The following is a 20,882-nucleotide window of genomic DNA, read 5'->3' as shown; positions in this document are numbered from 1 at the left end:
TCCGCTGTTACCCTCAACCATCTAACGATGGATGCAAACTAGGTAGAGATATTTCTTCCCTGTAAGACCTTAATGAACCAGTTGCACTTTTAAAATAAACTTTCATGGGCATTTTTGTATCCAACTCCACAAGTTACCAAACTGATTGAAATCAAGTTTAGAAATTGTGGGATTTTTTATTCATCCACTACCAAAATCATTAGATTATCATTTCTGCACCCTGACTTTCTTTTATTCTTTTGATGATGACTTTAAATTTATGCTCTCTAAGTTACCAACTCATTGGTCAATGGAATTAGTTCAGTCTTGTATTAAGTTTAAGTTTATTTATTAGTGTCACAAGTAGGCTTACGTTAACACTGCAATGGAGTTACTGTGAAAATCCCCTAGTCGCCACACTCCAGCGCCTGTTCGGGTTATTCTGAGGGAGAATTTAGCATGGCCAATGCACTTAACCAGCACGTCTTTCAGACTGCAGGAGGAAACCGGAGCACCCAGAGGAAACCCACACAAACAGGGGGAGAACATGCAGACTCCGCACAGACAGTGACTCAAGCTGTGAATTGAATCCGGGTCCCTGTGAGGCAGTGGTGCTGACCACTGTGACTCCGTGCCACCACGCTCGAGGGTCACATAACTTAAAATTCTGCTCAAAGGTATTTTAACCAGATTCAAACATTCAGCTAGAGTTAACTGTCGATATTTGTGGACCAATATTCAACAAGTTCATACAATGTTCTCCAAACAAGAATTTTACTTGATGCATTGATCTGTTTAAAGGGAATTGTTCATTAAAGGTTAAAGGAATACCATTCAAACACATTAATCATTCATCTACTAATATAATCAATGAAAATGTTAAAACTATAGTTTATAATTTAATTGAATGGTAAAATCCCATCTACTTACTCCAATCAATTGATACTAAAACAAATAGGGTGGAATTTTCCTGCCCACCGTGGGAATGGTATTGAACGGGATACAGATCGTGCAAAGGTCTGTTAGTCTTGGGCAGGATTTTCTGGTCTTGGGACAGGTGTGACTGGAAAATCCCACCCACTGAGTTGAATTTCCATCACTTCTCAGAATTCCCCTAGTTCCATCAAAGTTAATCTAGAGAAGCCCCTCCGGAAAGTAATAGTAAACTGCATTCTTGTTAAGTCATGCTTTGTTTTAAAGAGTGCATTTACAAGATTTAGAGCTAAGCTTACCAAGGTCTCTTTCCAAATATATTACGTGATTCTTTTCAATTTGCTAAGCACACAAATTGAACTTGGTGCCAGTTTGAGAAGAACTGAGCTGCTTGTTCAGGGTAGGCAGAGTTAGCAGAGTATTGAAAGAACATAAAATCTACCATATTTCTATCTTGCTTCAGTTCCAAAGAAGTCATATGAGACTCAGAACTGAGTTTCTCTCTCCACAGGGTTAGGGTTAGGGTTAGGTTTCTCCAGTACTTTCTGTTTTAATTTTAGATTCATGGTTAAGTGCATTTTAATTTTAAGCCTCACAACGGCAGGGGCACAGGTTCAATTCCCGGCTTGGATGACTGTCTGTATGGAGCCTGCACGTTCTCCCTGTGTCTGCGTGAGTTTCCTCCGGGTGCTGCGGTTTCCTCCCACAGTCCGAAAGACGTGCTGGTTAGGTGCATTGGCCATGCTAAATTCTCCCTCAGTGTAACCCGAGCAGGCGCTGGAGTGTGGCAACAAGAGGACTTTCACAGTAACTTCATTGCAGTGTTAATGTAAGCCTACTTGTGACTAAGAAATAAACTTAAACTTTAGATTGCCAGTATCAACAATATTTTGCTTTTGCTCAAAGGGCAAGTCCACCTACTCCTGTTTCTAAAAGTACATAGGTGTAGTTCAGTGACAGAAGATTGCAGGCGCTGTACTTACTCATAATGAAGCCTGATTAAGGGGAAAAAACACTTCAAAAAATGCTTTTTCACTTTCTGCAATACATCTTTGTTTATTGAGGGAATGATAACCTGAATTATTGGGGTGGAAGCTGCATATTGCTAGCCTGCCAGTGCAAACTGGTGCAGATAGATACTTGCCTCAGAGCAAGTAGGCCCAAAGCCTGATCAAAATTGGACCTCTGTACACCCACAAGGCAGCTCACCAGCCATTAGCTTTAAGCTGCTGTAACACTGGCAATGCCATCCAGTCACAGGGGAGGATATTGGGAGGGGAGAGAATTGGGAGTGGGCCAAGAAGGGGCTAGCAGTAGATGCTGTGGTGCCATGAGGCTAAATATTTAATTCTTTGGATACCTCCCTCTGGTTGGTAGCCGAAAGGATTAACAATCTTCACAGATAAGCACCAAGGTTATTAGTCTGAGAAAATACATTTGATCAGACACCTGGAACTGAAAAAAGGGAGAGATACACAGACACAGGCACGAGTTGGGACAATGATAATTTGTAGCAATGTTGGATTAAGTATTCACACTGAATGGATAGTATAAGTAAGCAAGTATATGGTGATTGTAATTGGTTTTAAAATCTGAATGATATAACTTAATCAATAACCCTGAGTAATAGAGATAACTTCTACACCATGATTGACGTATGCTTATTACTTGTAATCAAATTTGAAACTGTAATTGCTTGTGTAGGTCTGAATTCTGCACTCTGACTAGTTCTAAATTGTGACCTGTGATTTCCAGGGTCCCAGCTATATAGTTTGATTAAAACAGCTGTGTAAGAAAACCCTGTGACACGGTCTGGTTATTTGAAGTTATGATCAAATAAAAGGCTGACATCAAAGCCCAGAACAGCAGATATGTGGGCGCTGCTGAAGAATCCACTCAGGAATCTTAAAAATAATCTCCTCAAATTAGAAGTGCAGAAGTTCACTGATAAATTGGTGTGCTTGACACCTGCTTTCCCAACACAGGTACAACACATGCCAAGTTCTCTCCAGGCGTCTAAAAGAAAATTCCAGAAAAATAGCCCCATAATCGGATTCCTCAAACCTAACTGCAATTATCTGTCATCCTGATCCTAAATCAAAATTCAGCAGTTGGAATGTAAATTACCTGTTTCCTCCCTATGCTTGTGGTTGTCATTTTGTGAATAATGAGCATGAGATTTTACTGGGGGTAACTAAACATGTTCAAAGAACAAAAACAGCCCGGGAAACAGGCCCTTCAGCCCAACAAGCCATTCAGATGTAGTTTTTCTGCACTGCTCCACAAACAATGGGCCTGACCATCTCAATACAGGGAAGAATTAACAATTGGGACCATCTTTAGGCCCCGACCCAGTTCTGTCCGCATGGCGTCATGATCATAGAGGATGCAGCCAATTAACAGCTGTCTCAATCCTCCAAAATGGATGCCAAGCAGGTCCACAATGTGAGAGGCCCAATGAGAGGAGCTGCAGGACTGAACGGCTGAGAGCTCCATCGTGAGAGGTGGGCGCCGATGTGGCGGATGCTGCAAGACATGAGACACCTCCCAGTGGAGGTGCTTTTAGATTTCTGCAAAACATTTTGAACAAAATACAGAAGGCCCCCAGGGGTATCGAGAGGCTTCGAATGTCGTCTGGCCTGCTGTCTCCAAGGAGATTCTAGGCTCAGAATTCAGATGGGGGCCCATATAATGGTGGGAATATTCAGTCAGCCAATAGAATCCATAGAATCTCTACTGCAGAAGGAGGCCTTTTGGCCCATCAAATCTGTACCAACCACAATCCCCACCCAGGCCCTATCCCCATAATTCCACTTATTTATCCTAGCTAGTCCCCTGACACTAAGGAGCAATTTAGCATGACCAATCCACCTCACCTGCACATCTTTGGACTGTGGGAGCAAATCAAAGCACCTGGAGAAACTCAGGCAGACATGGGGAGAATGTACAAACTCCACACAGACAGTGACCCAAGGCTGGAGTTGAACCTGGGTCTCTGGTGCTGTGAGGCAGCCGTACTAACCACTATGCCACCGTGTCGCCCATTAAGCCAGTCAGCAATAATGGCCCTTGGTTTGGGCCTTAACTAGAGTGTTTGCCTACTCCTCTGACCCAAAACAGGCTGCCAATGCCCAAGGCTACGTCCCCCTCACCTCCCCAGGGAAGTCACCTACAAATAGGACAATGTCAGGGTGCTGTTCCACTGGGGTTTTCTCCTCCCCATCTGAAAAGTGGCTAAGATACCGCCCAAGGAGTTTTCCAATATCGTTCTGATGCCTTTTCATTTTAGGATTAACAGGCTAGTGGCAGCTCATCATCAGGTCACTCAAAACAACAACTGGCATTTATATAGAACCGTTAAACAGTAATACATCCCAGAGCATTGAAACATAATGTTTAAAGTTTTAAGTTTATTTATTAGTGTCATAAGTAGGCTTACATTAACACTGCAATGAAGTCACTGTGAAAATCCCCCCATCACCACACACTGGCATCCGTTCGAGTTACACTGAGAGAGAATTTAGCATGGCCAATGCACCTGACCAGCACATCTTTCGGTCTGTGGGAGGAAACTGAAGCACCTGGAGGGAAACCCACACTGACATGGGGAGAACATGCAGACTTTGCACAGAGAGTGACCCAAGCCAGGAATCGATCTCAGATCCCTGATGCTCTGAGGCAGCAGTGCTAACCACTGTGCCACCACGTTGGGAATTAAATCAGACTTCCTGTAAAATGATGCAAATGCCGGTTTCAAGTATGCCGGTTCTGATCCTTTGCCTGTGTTGTTAGCGCAACAGATGGGATTGTGGTGATGGTGCAATGATCTGACAGCTGATAAAAGGTCAGGGGTTTTAAAGTCGGCAACTAAGAGGCTTGCCAGCTGTTTGCGTTAATTAGGAATTCACTTGAAAGTTTATTTGGAAACTTCATGAGGAAGTATTTTTAAACCCGGGAGATACAAAGGAACCAGAGTCAGGACACAAACATAGCTGAGAATGGAATGCTGGCCGTCTGCATTCATAACATTCTGGGTTCTTCTTTGAAGACACCAATTTATTCAAATCCAGTCTATACACTCGTTAAAAAAATTAACCAGCAAGTGTCTAACAATATTGTCTCTTTATTAAGCACATTGCAGAGCAAAATAACCTTCCCAGAAGTTAAAACATATGGCAGCGTGGTGTAATCGGCGATGTATAGAAAACATTGCAAAGTGGGAGGATGCAGAATTGATTTTCCACTGCTGATCCCATTCTGAGACCCTGATCTCAGCTCCACAGTAGGGAACACATTAAAGGAGGAATGCATTAAAGAGGGAGGTGCTGGTGTAGAGGTTATGTCAATGGACTAGCAATCCAGAGACCCAGGCTAATTCTCTGAGGACATGAGTTCAAATCCTACCATGGCAGCTTGTGGAATTTAAATTTGATGAATAAATCTGGAATTAAATACTGGCCTAACCCCCCACAACCCCCAATTACAGGCAGGAGTTGAATCAGGATACAATGCCTCCAGTGGTGGGATGTCCGCTCGGTTCATTAATGAGCTTAGTACACCGTGAACCCATTATCTCTAAACCCAACACAAACCAGTGGTGGCTGAGGGATTAAGTGGAGGCCGCGCTCGTCTCTGTGCCTTCTGACCCACTGAAAGTCAACTCGCAGACCCTGCCAGGCTTGCCTGTGGCCTCCAGGGGAGCGGCGGAGGGGAGATTGGTCCCTCGCTATCAGGGACTTCATGCCCGATTGAGGGGTCTGGTAACAGGCAGGGGATGAATACTGAAAGACACTCCCCACCCTTGTCTCTGAGTTCCCCTGCCCCCTCCTCCACAACCCCTCATTACAATTCCCATCCCGCCTTCACTCCCTGATGGTCTCTGATCTCAGGATGATCTTGGACATCTGCTGGGTACACCGCTGTCGGCAGTCACCATTCCCGATGGTGACAGAGGGAGTTGGTCAATAGCGGGAACGGACTCAACGTAGCCAGTTAAGTCCTTGAAGGGCATTTGATTCTATAGGGCTTCCCCATTGAAATGGAGGAAGGGGGGAAGTGGTTCCTCATTAGTTTTTCAACTAGTGAGCGCAACCCCCTCCATTGGCCTGACAGAATCCCGAAAAACTCTCTCACGTCATTGAAGGGTATAAACATCATGGACAGGTAGATGGGGCAGCATGATGGCACAGTGATTAGCACTGCTACCTCACAATGCCAGGGATCTGGGTTTAGTTCCCAGCTTGGGTCACCATCTGTATGGAGTTTGCACATTCTCCTTGTGTCTGCATGGGTTTCCTCTGGGTGCTCTAGCTTCCTCCCATAATCCAAAAGCTGTGCTGGTTTGCTGCATTGGCCATGCTAAATTCTCCCTCAGTGTACCTGAATAGCCTCCAGAGTGTGACAACTAGGGAATTTTCACAGTAACTTCATTGCAGTCTTAATGTAAGCTCACTTGTGACATTAATAAAAAAATTTAAACTTTTTAACTTTAATATAAATATAAAAAAGGCACCTTATAAAATAAGTTCCTTTTTTTAAAAGTCCTACTTTTGTCCCTTTGGAAAAAAATCATTGGTGAAGAAATTGGAACACATTCCACCCATTTTACAAGCCTAAGGGGCCATTATGGCAATGACGACTCAGTGCAGTACTGAGGGAGACCTTCATTGTCCGAGGTGCCATCTTCATCTGCCTGCCTGTCAGCTCTGACAAAGGGTCACCCAGATTCACCCAATCTCTCTCCTCAGATACTGTCAGACCTGCTGAGATTTTCCTGCATTTTCTGTTTTTGTTTCAGATTCCAGCGTCCACAATATTTTGCTTTTATCATCTATTTGTTCAAGTGGAATTTAAAAATGCCACAGGCACGCTTATTCTCAGTGTGGTGTGAGAGGTTAATTAATTTTTTTATATTCATTCATGGGACAGGAGTGTCACTGGCTGGCCAGCATTTATTGCCCATCCCTAGTTGCTCTTGAGAAGGTGGTGGTGAGCTGCCTTCTTGAATCTCTGCAGTCCATGTTCTGTGGGTTGACCCACAATGCCGATAGGGAGGGAATTCCCCCCTTCATTTCTATATTATCACATGATATGCTGGAAATACACAGCAGAACAGGCAACATTTGTGGAGAGAGAAAGAGTTAATATTTCTGGGTGGTAACTTTTCACTTGGCTTTGATCTTAACCACTGCACTGGAATAACAGGATGGAAGCTTATTTCGAAATAAAGCATTGAACTGATGTATAAAATACCCTGTTGTGTCTATAATGTTAAATAAAATGGACAGTCATTAAAAATCAATACATTAAAAAAGCATTAGCTTACTGGTGAATGACCTAATTGTAACCTATTTTGAATGTTGTGGTATTAGAGTCACTAGTGCACTCATTATCAGCTAAAAATGTTCTTTGCAAATATCCATGATAGCATTATGTAAATAGTCATCTCAGGCGGAGTTCCACCTATCTTTTTTCAAATTCATTTTATGGGACACAGGAATCTTTGGCTAGGCCTGTAGTTAATTGCCCATCCTTAATTGCCCTTAAGAAGGTGAGCTGCCTTCTTGAACTGCTGCAGTTCCTGTGATATAGATACACCTACAGTGCTATTAGGGAAAGACTCCAAGATTTTGATTCAGTGACAGTGAAGGAACAGAGATATAATTGCAAGTCAAGATGGAGAGTTGTTTCACAGAATCCCCACACTGTAGTAGGAGACCAATTGGCCTATTGAGTCCACACTGATTCTCTGACGGAGCATCTTACCAAGGCCCTATCTTGGTAACCCCATATATTTACCCCACTAATCCCCTTAACCCACACATCTTGGGATACTAAGGGGCTGGCATGGCCAATCCACCCAACTTGCACATCTTTGGCTTATGGGAGGAAACTGGAGCACCCAGAGGAAACCCACACAGACGTGGGGAGAACAGGTAAATCCCACACAAGACAGTAACCCAAGGCCAGAATCAAACCCAGGTCCCTGGCGCTGTCAGGCAGTAGTGCTAACCATTGTGTCACCATGCTGCCCACTTCAGCTTGGAGGGAAACATCCAGTTGATGGTGTTCACATGTGTCTGCTGCTCTTGTCCTTCTCAATGGTAACAGTTGTGGGTTTGGAAGGTACTGTCTCGGGAGCCTTCAGTGAGTTTCTCCAGTGCCATCTTGTAGATGTCACATATTGCTGCCACTATGCATGGGTGGTGGTGGGATTTTACCAATCAATTGGGTTCATTTGACCTGGATGATGTTGAGTTTGTTGAGTATTGTTGGAGTTGCACTCATCCAGGCAAACGAGGAGTATTCTATCACACTCTTTGGGGAGTCGGGAGGAGAATTATCCACTACAGGATTCATAAGAACATAAGAAATAGGAGCAGGAGTAGGCCATCTAGCCCCTCGAGCCTGCCTCGCCATTCAATAAGATCATGGCTGATCTGAAGTGGCTCAGTTCCACTTTCCCGCTTTCTCCCCATAACCCTTGATCCCCTTGCCTACCAAAAACCTATCTACCCGCATCTTAAATATATTTAGTGAGGTAGCCTCCACCACTTCAACGGGCAGAGAATTCCAGAGATTCACCACCCTTTGACTGAAGCCTTTGATCTGCTCTTGTAGACACTGTATATATTTGGCTGGTCCAATTCAGTTTCTAGTTAATGGCAAACCCCAGGATGTTGAATGCTGGTAATGCAGATTATGGCCTGAATGATCTCTTCTGCCATACTAAGAGAAAATTAATGGGTGCAATTTTTAGATAATATACAAGGTTCCATGGTTGCAGTTGTTTTGCATTTCTGTGAGTGCTTCGAAATCTGTACTGCCATATAAGCCAATGTAATTCAGAGGATCAGGAGCTGACATGTACACAATTGCTTCCAAATGAAGAAGTTGTATAAAATAAAAAGTCACTTTTACATATACAGTGCAATTAGCGCAAGTGAAGTTATATATCATCAACTGCACTTGCAAAGTATAAACAGTGGGACTTGTAGGGAATCAGCACAGTGCAAACTCATAAAATGTATCCAAGAGTTAAACATTGGATTATATATAGCCACCTTTTCTAGCAGAATAAGTACAGGGATCTGGATTGCCCACTTGCAGCCTGGGTGTCCCTCTAACAGTGTAACCCAGCAATCTTACAGAGACCAGTACAACTGTCGAATATAAATGCACTTTTACATGAATTATTTTATTTGCTTCAGCCTGGCGCCATGACAGCGGGAAAATCAGCATTAATCTGGAAATATTGCCAATGTTTTTAAACCACATAAAAGCAACAGTAAGACTGGGAAACGGGTCTCCAAAAAGAATGTGAACTCAAATTCTATGAGTTTAAGTGCAAACAAGATGGGACATGGTGGGAAAGGGATCGTGTGCCAGTTTGCTACTAAATGGCATGGTATTTAGCACTCCTGCCTCACAGCTCCAGAGATCCGTGTTCAATTCTAGCCTTGGGTTACTTTCTGTGTGGAGTTTGCACATTCTCCCCAGGTCTGTGTGGGTTACCTCCGGGTCCTCCGGTTTCTTCCCACAGTCCAAAGAGGTGAAAGGTTAGGCGGATTGGCCATGCTAAATTGCCCCTTAGTATCTAGGTTAGATGGGATTAGCCATGGTAAATGTGTGGGGGGTTGCAGAGATAGAGCGGGCAGAGGGCCTGGGTAAGGTACTCTGTCAGAGAGTTTTGGTGCAGACTCAATGGGCCGAATAGTCTCTTCCATACTGTAGAGATACTATGATTCAAGCCTGTTGCACGCAATTAGCAAAGACCAGCTTCACCCCACTAGTCTTTCAATAAAGAGAATAGAGGACAAAATAAGGAACATGGATTAGAGTGCTGAGTGCCCACTGTCATCACTGATTAGCAAAGTTGGCTCTGCTATTAAAGTGGAACAGTTGTCACCACTCTGTGTATTTACACCCTTGGAATAAGTGACCTTAACCACATGGTGGATTTAAAGATTGATTTTCTTTCCTGAGTGACATCAAGATATTCCATATCCTTCTAGTGTCAGATTTGTGAAAGTTAGAGATAGATAGTAAGATGTCTGTTAATTAATTTCATAGTTTTTTCAAAGTATTCATTCTGATAACATATAGAGCACTATATTGAGAAAACTCATGTAAAAAGAACCTCCCAGGAATTTTGAGTATTTGCCTGTTCAGGCTCTCCACAGAACTTCTTCTTGAAGGTAAATAAAGGGCATAACAGCATTTAGATTTATATTCTTTATTTATACAATTTTAAATACAAGTGTACATTATTTAATTTCTGCTGAATTTAACTTTGTCAGGCATCTTCTAATCTTAGGTCATCATCAGATTCCTGAGCACACAACCATAGGGGCCTCTTCCTTATCAATATCCTGTTCCAGGGCCTAAAATTATCATCCTTTGCCAATGTTTCCTCAGCAACCTTTGCTTCCTTTCCTATCTCTTCCTGAACTATAATTTTAAGCTGGAGCATCACGTGATCAAAAGATAAAATCTATAAGGATATAGTTTAAGCAAGTTCTGACCTATTCATGTACCAATTCTGGCTAAATTACATTAATTGTTCTAATGGAGAGAGAGCATTGCACAGGGGTTAATCTCCCAAAATCATAGAATTCTACAGAGCAGAAGACCATTTGGCCCATCGAATCTGCACCTACCACAATCCCACCCAGGTACTTAATAATTATGTTTCATTACTTTTGAAGGTCTATAAAGGAAGGCAAATTGAGCTTATTATCAAACACCTGATTTCAGCATAGACAGTTTTTTAATGGAAATTTTTGCATGGGCAGGTTTCTTGCCCATGTTCTGGGCAACACGGTGGCACAGTGGTTAGCACTACTGCCTCTCAGCAGCAGGGACCCGTGCTCAGTTCAGCCTTGGGTGACTGTCTATGTGGAGTTTCTCCCTGTGTCTGCACGGGTTTCCTCTGGGTGCTCCGGTTTCCTCCCAGTCCAATGATGTGGGGATCAGGTTGATTCACCATGCTAAATTGCCCGGTAGTATCAGGGGGAATGGCAGGATAAAATATGTGGTTACAAGTATAGCGTCTAATTCAGGAGGTTGTAGGTTGAAGACAAATTGCAAGAGTTGGCCAGTTGGGAGACAGTTACATGTGGCGATGCCAGTCAATGAGCTTTCTGCTTGCAAGTTCCTCTTTAATTTAGAGAAGCAGGAGTACTCCTCTGGCTTCCAGAAACCCAGCCTGTCTCACTGCCACTTCTGGACATGCCATGACATGGACAGTTTTAGACACCCCAACTATTTAAATTAGGTTCCACCAGGATCTTTTGGCTCAGAGGCTGATACTGTGCCAGCACAACACTGGTCAGCTTCCCAAGAATGCAGTCTCCATATCTGATTCCAATGAGGCCCTCCCCTTTCAAAATGGACTGGGTCCCCCGGGTGACATTGTGCCAAACTGCAGCTCAGATCCTGCTCCAGGAGAGAATCCGCCTCTATGAACCAAGGTCCAGCTATAGTATTCTTCAAACAAGACCATTAGAGTAGATTTACTGGACATTTACCATGCCTGATGATTCTGTGACTTTGCTGTAAGGAAACAACTCTTAAATAACAACAATGGTTAAACTTCAAAACAAAACAAATTCATTGGTTTCTAGGATGAGTTGAGGAGGGAACAGAAACCATACAAGGCAGCACAGTGCTTAGCACTGCTGCCTCACAGTGCCAGGGAGTCAGGTTCAATTCCTGGCTTGGGTCACTGTCTGTGCGGAGTCTGCATATTCTCCCCGTATCTGCGTGGGTTTCCTCTAGGTACTCCGGTTTCCTCCCACAGTCTGAAAGACGTGATGATTAGGTGCTTTGGTCATGCCAAGTTCTCCCTCGGTGAATCCGAACAGGTGCTGGAGTGTGGTGACCAGAGGATTTTCACAATTACTTCATTGCATTGTTAACACAAGCCTACTTGTGATACTAAATAAATAAATGTTAGAAAAATGCAGTTTCTTTTACCCAGCAAATCGGAAGTCATTTGTTGCATTTGTACCACACATTTGAATTATTATTTTATTAACATAATTCCATTTTTCCCCATTTTCTCCTTCAGTTGGTATTTATTCAGCTTACGCCACTTGATGTGCAAAGACGTGCTGGTAAGGTTGATTGGCCATGCTAAATTGCCCCTTAGCGTCAGGAGGGGTTAATGGGTAAAATATCTGAGGTTACGGGGATAGAGCCTGGGTGGGACTTTTGTCAGTGCAGGCTGAATGGGCCAAATGGCTCCCTCCTGTACTGTAGGATTCTATGATTGAAGACAAAAGTCTTGGCTGCCATCTCAGAGCAGTACTGAGGGAGCACGGCACTATCAAATGAAATGCTAAATTGAGGCCTCAGTGTGCACTTGCATGTAGGATGGACACAAAAGATCCCCTCGTCCGCTTCTGAAGATTCCCTGGTATTCTGGCATTATTTATCCCTCAATCATATGACTTGATTGTTATCACACTGCCGTTTGTGGGGTCTTTCTCTGTGCAAATTGTTTGCCACATCTCTCACATTATAATGCCATTCAAAAAGTACATAATTGCCTGTAAAACATCCTGCGATCACAAAAGCTGCTGTACAAATAAACTCTCCCTTTCTTCACACAATCTTCCATTTTGAGAGGATTCTTTTCCTGCAAATCGAAGGATATGATTCTGAAGTGACTAATGGATGAATCCATAGCACACACAGACTGAAAGTTTAAGCACTGAAAATAAGAGCTCTCCTCTGTCTAAATAAAGCAAACCAGACCAGGTCAATCAGTTAAAAAATATTTATTTAATGTATAAAATTCAGTGGTACTTCACATTACTACAAGATAGAACACACAATGAAGCCTCTCCCTGTACAATTCTTTTTACACTTTAAATACTTTGCAGAAGCTTGAGTCTCTCAAGCAGCATAAATTATAATGAAGTGTTGTTTCTGAAACCATCTGTAAGATAAACAGATGGAAAAGAACTGAGAAGACAAAATCTGTGAGCAAAGGAAAGGTTGAAGGGTTTAAGAAAAAAATACACAGCCAAGTAGAAGATCAAATATACAATTATACAAATTATGGTCCCACAATATGTATAGAACACCAACGGTATTTCAACCTTGGACTACCTTGAATATTGGGAATGGATTCACTTAGTGAAGTCAGGGCTATGAGAGTTCCGCTAAGGTAAGTAGCTACATTCCTTGGGGATATGGAAAAGCAGGAGTGCTCTTATGGGCCTCACAGGGAGTGATTGGGTCTCTGCTGTCTCATTTTCAAATTGCAATGTTAAGTGCGCATTAAGCCCGCCTACAATTATTAAAGCCCAAGCGCAACCGCCAGCCGACATGACAGGTCATTAACCAATTTACAGCCAACATGGAACTCATTAACCAATTTATGATAAATGGTAAACCAAGTCATTTTGGTGACCAGAGAAATGCCACCTGTTACCCTACCAACATCTCATAGAAAGAAGTCTCACAACACAAGGTTAAAGTTCAACAGGTTTATTTGCTTTCAGAGCGCTGCTCCTTCGTCAGGTGAGTAGGAGCTCTGTTCACAAACAGGGCATATAAAGACTCAAACTCAATTTACAGAATAATGATTGGAATGCAAGTCTTTACAGCTAATAAAGTCTTAAAGGTACAGACGATATGAACTCCCACTCACCTGATGAAGGAGCAGCACTCCGAAAGCTTGTGGCATTTGCTACCAAATAAACTTGCTGGACTTTAACCTAGTGTTGTGAGATTTCTTACTGTGTTTATCCCAGTCCAACGCCGGCATCTCCACAACATCTCATAGAATCATACAGTGCAGAAGGTAGCTATTTGGTCCATTGAGTCTGCAAAATCCCACCCAGGCCCTATCTCCATAACCCCATGCATTTGCCCTAACTAGTCCCTCTGACATTAAGGGTCAATTTATCTTGGCCAATTCACCTAACCCATACATCTTTGAAGTCTCCTCTCCCTTCCTCCCCGGCAAAGCTCATTTGAATCTCAAGCTTCAACTGGCAGCATTTGCCCAACTGCCTCCCTCCACCCATTTTGAGTGGGCAGTTAGCCAGCGAGATACAAACAAAGTCTGTTTGTTAACATTTGCCAGGCCGCTGCTCTGGCTTCCAGGCAGACTGCCCGCTCACTCAACCAGCATCCCACTAATTCCTCCTGTGAGCCTTTGGGTTATTTTTAACGTATATTAATACTGGTGGTGTTACATGATTTGAGATCCTAAAGCTGCAACTTCACAATGCAACAACGCTGGACATAATTACCAGTTTGAGGAGTGCTGGAATATGAGAAATAATCTTGATACTCAAAGGAAAGTCATAAAGTTGCTATTCCCAGACATAGCAGCATGTCATTTCCCAGTGTTGTTGGTGTGTTCTGAATTTCCTCCCCCCCAGCTGCTAATATTATCATCATCGAATCCCTTTCACCATTGGCTCCCACCTCAAACTTTTATGATTTATTATTGCCTAATCAACATGAACTGCAAACAAACGTAGTTGACTGGCTCTGCAATCATACTGAATGGCTGAAGGACCTGAAAAGTGCTATCTTTTTTCTTAACATTTCACATAGATGATTTGAAATTTTTAAAACGTCTTTAAGAAATGTGGCTGTCGCTGGCTCGATCAGCATTTATTGCCCATCTCTAACTGCCCTTGATGCTGCAAATTGCCTTCTTGAATTGTTACAGTCCCTGTGGTGTAGGTACACCCATAATGTTGTTAGGGAGGGAATTTCTGGCTTTTGGCCCAGCTACCACGAAGGAATGGTGATATTTTCAAGTCAGGCTGGTGAATGGTTTGGAGGGGATCTTCCAGATTCTGGTGCTGGTGTTCCCATGTGTCTGCTGCCCTTGCCCTTCTAAATGGTAGCGGTCATGGGTTTGGAAGATGCTGCCTAAGGAACCAAAGCGAGCTCCTGTGGTGCATCTTGCAGATGGTACACACTGCTCCCACTGTTCGGCGATAGTGGAGGGAGTGAATATTTGTGGATGGATGCCAATCAAGCAGGTATTTTGTCCTGGATGGTGTTGAGCTTCTTGAGTATTGTTGGAGCTGCACTCAGTCAGGCAAGGAGACAGTATTCTACCACACTCCTGACTTGTGTCTTGAGGATGGTGGACAGGCTTTACAGTACTAGGAAATGAGTTACTCACTGCAAGATTTCAAGCCTCTGACCTTGTAGCCACAGTATTTACATGCCCAATCTAGTTCAGCTTCTAGTCAATGGTAACCCCTTGGATTGTGATAGTGGTAGGTTCAGCGATGGTAATGAATATCAAAGAGGCTATGATTAGATTCTCTCCTGTTGGAGATGGTATTGCCTGGCACCTGTGTGGCGTGAATGTTACTTGCTATTTGTCAGCCCAAACCTGGATATTATCTAAGTCTTGCTGCTTTTGGACATGGACTGCTTCAGTATCTGAAGAGTCGCGAATGGTGCTGAACGTTGTGCAATCATCAGTGAACATCCCCACTTCTGACTTTATGATAGAGGGAGGGTCATTGATAAACAGCTGAAGATGGTTAGGCCTAGGACACTACCTGAGGGACTACTACAGTGATGTTATGAGACAGAGATGATAGATCTCCAATAATCATCTTCTTCGGTGCTGGTGTGACTACAATCGGTGGAGGATTTTCCCCTTGATTTCCATTTACTTCAGTTTTGCTAGGGCTCCTTGGTGCCACACTCATTCAAATGCTGCCTTGATGTCAAGGACAGTCACTTTCACATCATCTTTGGCATTCAGTTCTTTTGACCATGTCTGAACCATGAGTTCAGGATGATTTTCATAACACCAGGGACTAGTTGAAAACATCACCAAGCTCTCTGATGTATTAAATGAAAAATCCTTACAATAAAGTTGTGCAAAATAATTTAAATTCCAATTGTGAGGTTAATACAAAGCATTGAACCCTATTCGTACCATATATCAGGAGTGTGAACAACTTGTTGAAATATAGCAAATTAAGATTGTGAGTGAACAGAAAATTGCTAATGACTGATCATCAACAGATGAAGTCAGTTAAATCCCACTAAATTCCCAGTAAACACTAGGATTTAATTTAATCTGATAGAACACTGGTGTGTAACTCTTTTGTATGTTATCTGAATACTTTCATATAGATTTTGAAGTCAATGTGCTGAAAGCTGAGAACTCATTGACGATTGGTGAGGAAACCAGGGAAAATTCAAGACTTAGGCTAACTCTATGTTTTCAGTTTGTTAAGTAGGGCAATTGATCCAAACCCGAACATGTACCTACATAAATGGGTGGCCTGCTAGCTCACATGCAAAATCCCCCCTAACCAAACCCCAGAGTTTGTTAGTCTTTCTCTGACTCAGAGTGCTATGTGCATTCTGAGGTCTAGAAGTCATTTGTAAAACACAGACAAATTGGCATCAGAGAATACCTTTCTCCAACACTTTACTCATGTTGACTTTTATATTTCTACCCTTCCCTTTGTTTATTTTCTCTTTAAATGCTCTTCATCCAACATAGCATCTAGTTTTGACAGTGTTGATCCAGACCTTGAGGTAAAAATAACAAGGAGTTAACAATGCATTTCAAAAAATAGTAATTCACTGGCTACAATTAAGTAAAAACTGGCCAGCAAATCAGGGGATTGAGAAGTACAGTAGGTCAGAAGTTACAAATCTCTCAAAATTGCTAGTTGATTTGTATCTCCCTACTGCGCACCTTGTCTGAATGCCACATGCTCTGAGTCCTCCTGTTATTTTTAAGAATTGCAAGATTTGTACATTAATTGCCCATCAGACTGACCACAAAATGTTAAGTCTGATAGAGAAGAAACTTTTTAGTGACATACTGAATGTTATTGCAATGTCAATCAATCCCTCCTGCCCAGGATTTGAACAATTTAAGCTGTGACATTTCACTCCTTCAGATGGTAAATTGTTCTTCGAGATTATCTTTCTTTCCCTTTTCCTTTGTCTCTTTTTCCTCCCTCCCTTTTCTACTTTTTTTTAGTACCTGATTTAATTAAATCATCCATTGTAAGTGACTCTCTTTCTCTGCCCTTCCTATCTCTTTCTCAATCCTTAAATGTCATTGTTTAAAGAGACACTCTCATTGAGGGTCTTGATGTCCTGCTGCTCTCGCTATGCCGTTACCAGCTTGCATTTACAGCAAGTTAGGTGAAGAACAATTTTGAGCTGAAGAATGCAGAATGAAGTCGGCACCCTCCAAAAAATCTAGCCCTCTGTCAGAATCCACAGAAGCTAACTAGCTGTTGAATAAAGCAGCATTTTCTAAATTTTTAAAGTTTCAGTTTAAAGTAAACCTTATACAGTTAACCGTTCCCCCTCCATATAACCTTGAGTCACAATGTCAGCCACTGTTTTTCATTGGTTTGCATTGCAAATTCATCTGTTCAGGGGTCTGATGCAAGCATAATGAATGCTCTTTGGTTTGTTTTATCTCTGCTTCCCCTTTTCCCCTTCCCTGGAGAACTTTTCTAATGTGCGCCTGGTCATAGTAGCCATGTTTACCCTGGTCATATTGCCATAGAGGCACTATTTTCTCTTTAAGACCCATCACATGATTCAACTTGTATGGAGTGGTTAAGTCACATTAGGTTTTCACACATGCACATACACATACATTTATCAGGAGGTGCTGTTGAATTGCTATACAAAGCAACAAACATAAAGAATTAGGAAATCTATTGCATTCCCACACTTAAAAGTGCTGGTCATTCTCTGGTTAATATAACCCCAGAGTTTGTTAGTCTTTCTCTGATTCACAGTGCTATGCGCACTCTGAGGTCCAGAAGCCCATGAAGTTAGTCCAATGATTACAATTATTATACAAAAGAATTGGACAAAGTGCTGTCAAACAACCTTTAGGTGCACGTTTCAGTTCTAACACTTTAATTCAGGTTCTGATTGCACACCTTTCCTTAAAACCCTGAAAGTTATACCAGAACAAATTAGAATTCATAAAATTGGAAAATAAAATATTGCTTTGCTTTTGCCATGACTTTAACAAAATGAAATGCTTTCTAATAAAAGAAGGCACTCCGGTACCTTATGCCCTGTTTTATCAGTCAGCCCCTTTGTACTGCTTCATTGTTCCTATTTCTTACTCTCAATTAATCTCAATTACTTTTCACTGCAATTAAAACTTCACTTTGATTAAGGCCATGAATGTTCACGTTGGGAAAGTTAGCTATTTTTCACGGTTTGCAACCAACATCAATAGTAATTAGGAACATTAAGATATAAATACATGATTTATACTGGCAGAATAGTCTTCAGAGGCAGGTGCCAATGTGCTAGTAAACTTCGAAATGGGAATTTCTATCCTATTGGTACACTACCAGTCCTTACTGACCAACAGGATAAAGGTATCTCATGGGCAGCTCTCTGAAGCCATATAAAGTTGGATACCACACACCTTTCGAGGCACTGAGGTCACTTCTTTTACATGGTAACAGCAGTGACAGATTTTGGGTGATAATACCTTTGTATTTCACCCAACAATGAAATTTAAGTTTAAAATCAGAAGATTGCTCCTGACATTTTCTCACTAGTCACTCTTATCTCAAGTGAACCTACTAACTTATATGCCAAATAGAATTGAATTACAGACAATTTTGTGCCACGGATTCACGGACTTGTTCACACTGCAACGAGATAGTTTTATTTACAATCCTATAGATATTTAACCCAAGACCAAGTGATCAATGAACAGTATCCAGGCAAAGTCACCCAGTCATACCTATCACAGAAATAAAACAGCAGTGTGGCTTTCCTTAGTTCTCAGAATACAGAATATGGAATTAACTTATGTATGGCACTGTACAATTGCCTTCTGCTTCATTTAAACATCTCATCTGGTATGTAGAAACTAGATGGGATACAACCCCATGTATGACCTGGTCTACATACCATGAGATACAATTCAGTAGCAATCACCCTGCTGATGAATTTTCTTCACTTAAGTTTAAGATACAGACTTCAAGTACCATTGTGCGACTTTGACTTCTATTTGTGATAAAGGTTGAGGTACTTGTGATGGTCTCGAGGTCGAGTGCCTTTCCGTCTCCGAAGCAAATGGAAAGCAATCCCGCTTGGTTTCTTTAATGCATGAAATTTCCATACCTCAGCTATTTTGTCCACCTGGAAGGTCAAAGAGAAAACAGGAGACTTTCAACTGACTGTCTTTCAAAAAAAAGTAATTTTCTCCCCTATTTGGGGTCTCTTCTGTGCAAAGGTTTTGTGCCATTTCTGCAATGCAAGAAATGCACAAGGGTTGCCTTTGAAGGCATCTTATTGTCATCACTCTGTACCTTGTCCAATTGCTCTTCCTCAGATTGTGTGAGACATGAAGCCCACATTTTTCCACCAGCAGCACAGAATATTTGTATATCAGCCTACTCTATTAAAAGACCACCAATCTATCAAGAGTGTCTTGCGATCAAACATCCAATTGTATATACGGTGAGACAATATTAAATTTGAAATATTTAACCTCAGATCTTAGAATCATAGATTCATAGAATCACACAGTGCAGAAGGAGGCCATTTGGCCTATCGAGTCTGCACCAACCACAATCCCACCCAGGCCCTATCCCCACAACCCCATGCATTTACCCTAGCTAGTTCTGCTGACACTAAGGGGCAATGTAGCAAAAGCCAAATTCATTTTTTGATCGCGCAAAGTATCTACCCTTCATTTTACATATTAAAATCCTATTCTTTAATATATGAAAAAAGACTTAAAGAATTAGAGATATAAAATATACTAGTCAGAATCTGTGAAAAAAAATCACCATTTCATATATGACTCTTTGTTAGAAGTTTCATAGAATCCCTACAGTGCAGAAGGAGTATCTTTTCCACCCTGCTTCCCCTGCCCTGTCCCTGTAATTCCACACATTTACCATGGCTAATCCATTTAACCTGGGGCACTGAGGGACAATTCAGCATGGGCAATCCACCTAACCTGCACATCTTTGGAGTGTGGGAGGAAACTGGAGCGCCCAGAGGAAACATTGTCAGATACGGGGAAAACATGCAAACACCGCACAGACAGTGACCTGAGGCCAGAATTGCACCCTGGTTCCTGGTGCTGTGAGGCAGCAGTGTTAATCACTGTGCCACCGTGCAACCCATGTCTCACCACATGCATATATCATTTTTATGTTATCCCCTAGTGGCTACGACTGTGAAATCGAGTGACAACATGTCTTCATCTTCACTGTCATCTTGCTCTTCCTCCATTGCTCAGACAAGTTGCAGTTTTTGGAAAAAGAGACCAGAATAGGGTTGTGGTGAGGGGAGAGGGAAAAGGAAGAAATGAATATTTACATCATCTGCAGCTTCTCAGTCAGGACAGATTGTGAGGAAAGGGAAAAGTGAGAACAAGGAAGAAGATTTACTAAGTGGACACTCATCTTCAGTGGCTTCAGCACAGCTCAAGGCCACGACCTCCACAACAGCCTATCCCATAATGGCCTGCACTGTCTCTTTCATGGCAAGAGAGAGCTGCAGCAACAGCAAAAGATCTGCAATGTATATAGCACCTCTAGCATTATAAAATGTCCCTAAGTACTTTGTAGGAGCATTATAAAACAAAATATGGCACCTCCCTGACTTCACTGGGGAACTCTTGGCACTGAAGAGCTACTGGTCATCTGATCAACTGGCAGCTCTTGGAGGTGGAATTCTTGCTTCCAAATAGCCTGGGATCCTGGCAAGTGAGTGTCTAAATGGGATTTAATCCCATTAAAGCTCCTGGAAATGGCCACAGCTGGACTGCCAGTGGCAAGTGGACAGGACCATTAAATATAGCCCAATGCCTTTGGTCTTCCCCATATGTAATTTAAGGAAATTCCTACTCATCCAGTATTGAACGTAAGATAAGCAGTGAATAATTAGCATCAATGGAGGAGTCAAGAGAGATGGTGGTGAAATAGAACTAACTAGGTGTGGTC

General features: G+C 42.2%; 2 protein-coding genes across 5 annotated transcripts in view; one reads left to right on the top strand and one right to left on the bottom strand.

Moving 5' to 3' along the window:
• The window catches only part of dynlt4 (dynein light chain Tctex-type 4), a 263,595-nt gene that overhangs the window by 60,222 nt on the left and 182,491 nt on the right, over positions 1-20,882 (top strand). The gene's annotated exons all lie outside the window — the stretch shown is intronic.
• The window catches only part of LOC145347677 (BTB/POZ domain-containing protein 19-like), a 176,552-nt gene continuing 168,392 nt past the window's right edge, over positions 12,723-20,882 (bottom strand). For 3 of the 4 annotated variants that reach the window (XM_080195370.1, XM_080195366.1, XM_080195371.1), the window contains one exon: positions 12,723-19,065. In XM_080195370.1, the coding sequence (XP_080051496.1) occupies positions 18,931-19,065 (135 nt within the window). In that variant the 3' untranslated portion in view covers positions 12,723-18,930. The remainder of the gene's footprint in view (positions 19,066-20,882) is intronic. The other variant, XM_080195368.1, reaches the window with a different exon arrangement.

This window comes from Carcharhinus amblyrhynchos, chromosome 9 (genome assembly GCF_965287045.1).
Source record: "Carcharhinus amblyrhynchos chromosome 9, sCarAmb.v2.hapA, whole genome shotgun sequence".
Lineage (NCBI taxonomy): Eukaryota > Metazoa > Chordata > Chondrichthyes > Carcharhiniformes > Carcharhinidae > Carcharhinus > Carcharhinus amblyrhynchos.
The sequence above is the reverse complement of the archived record's forward strand: the minus strand, read 5'-3'. Positions and strand labels throughout refer to the sequence as shown.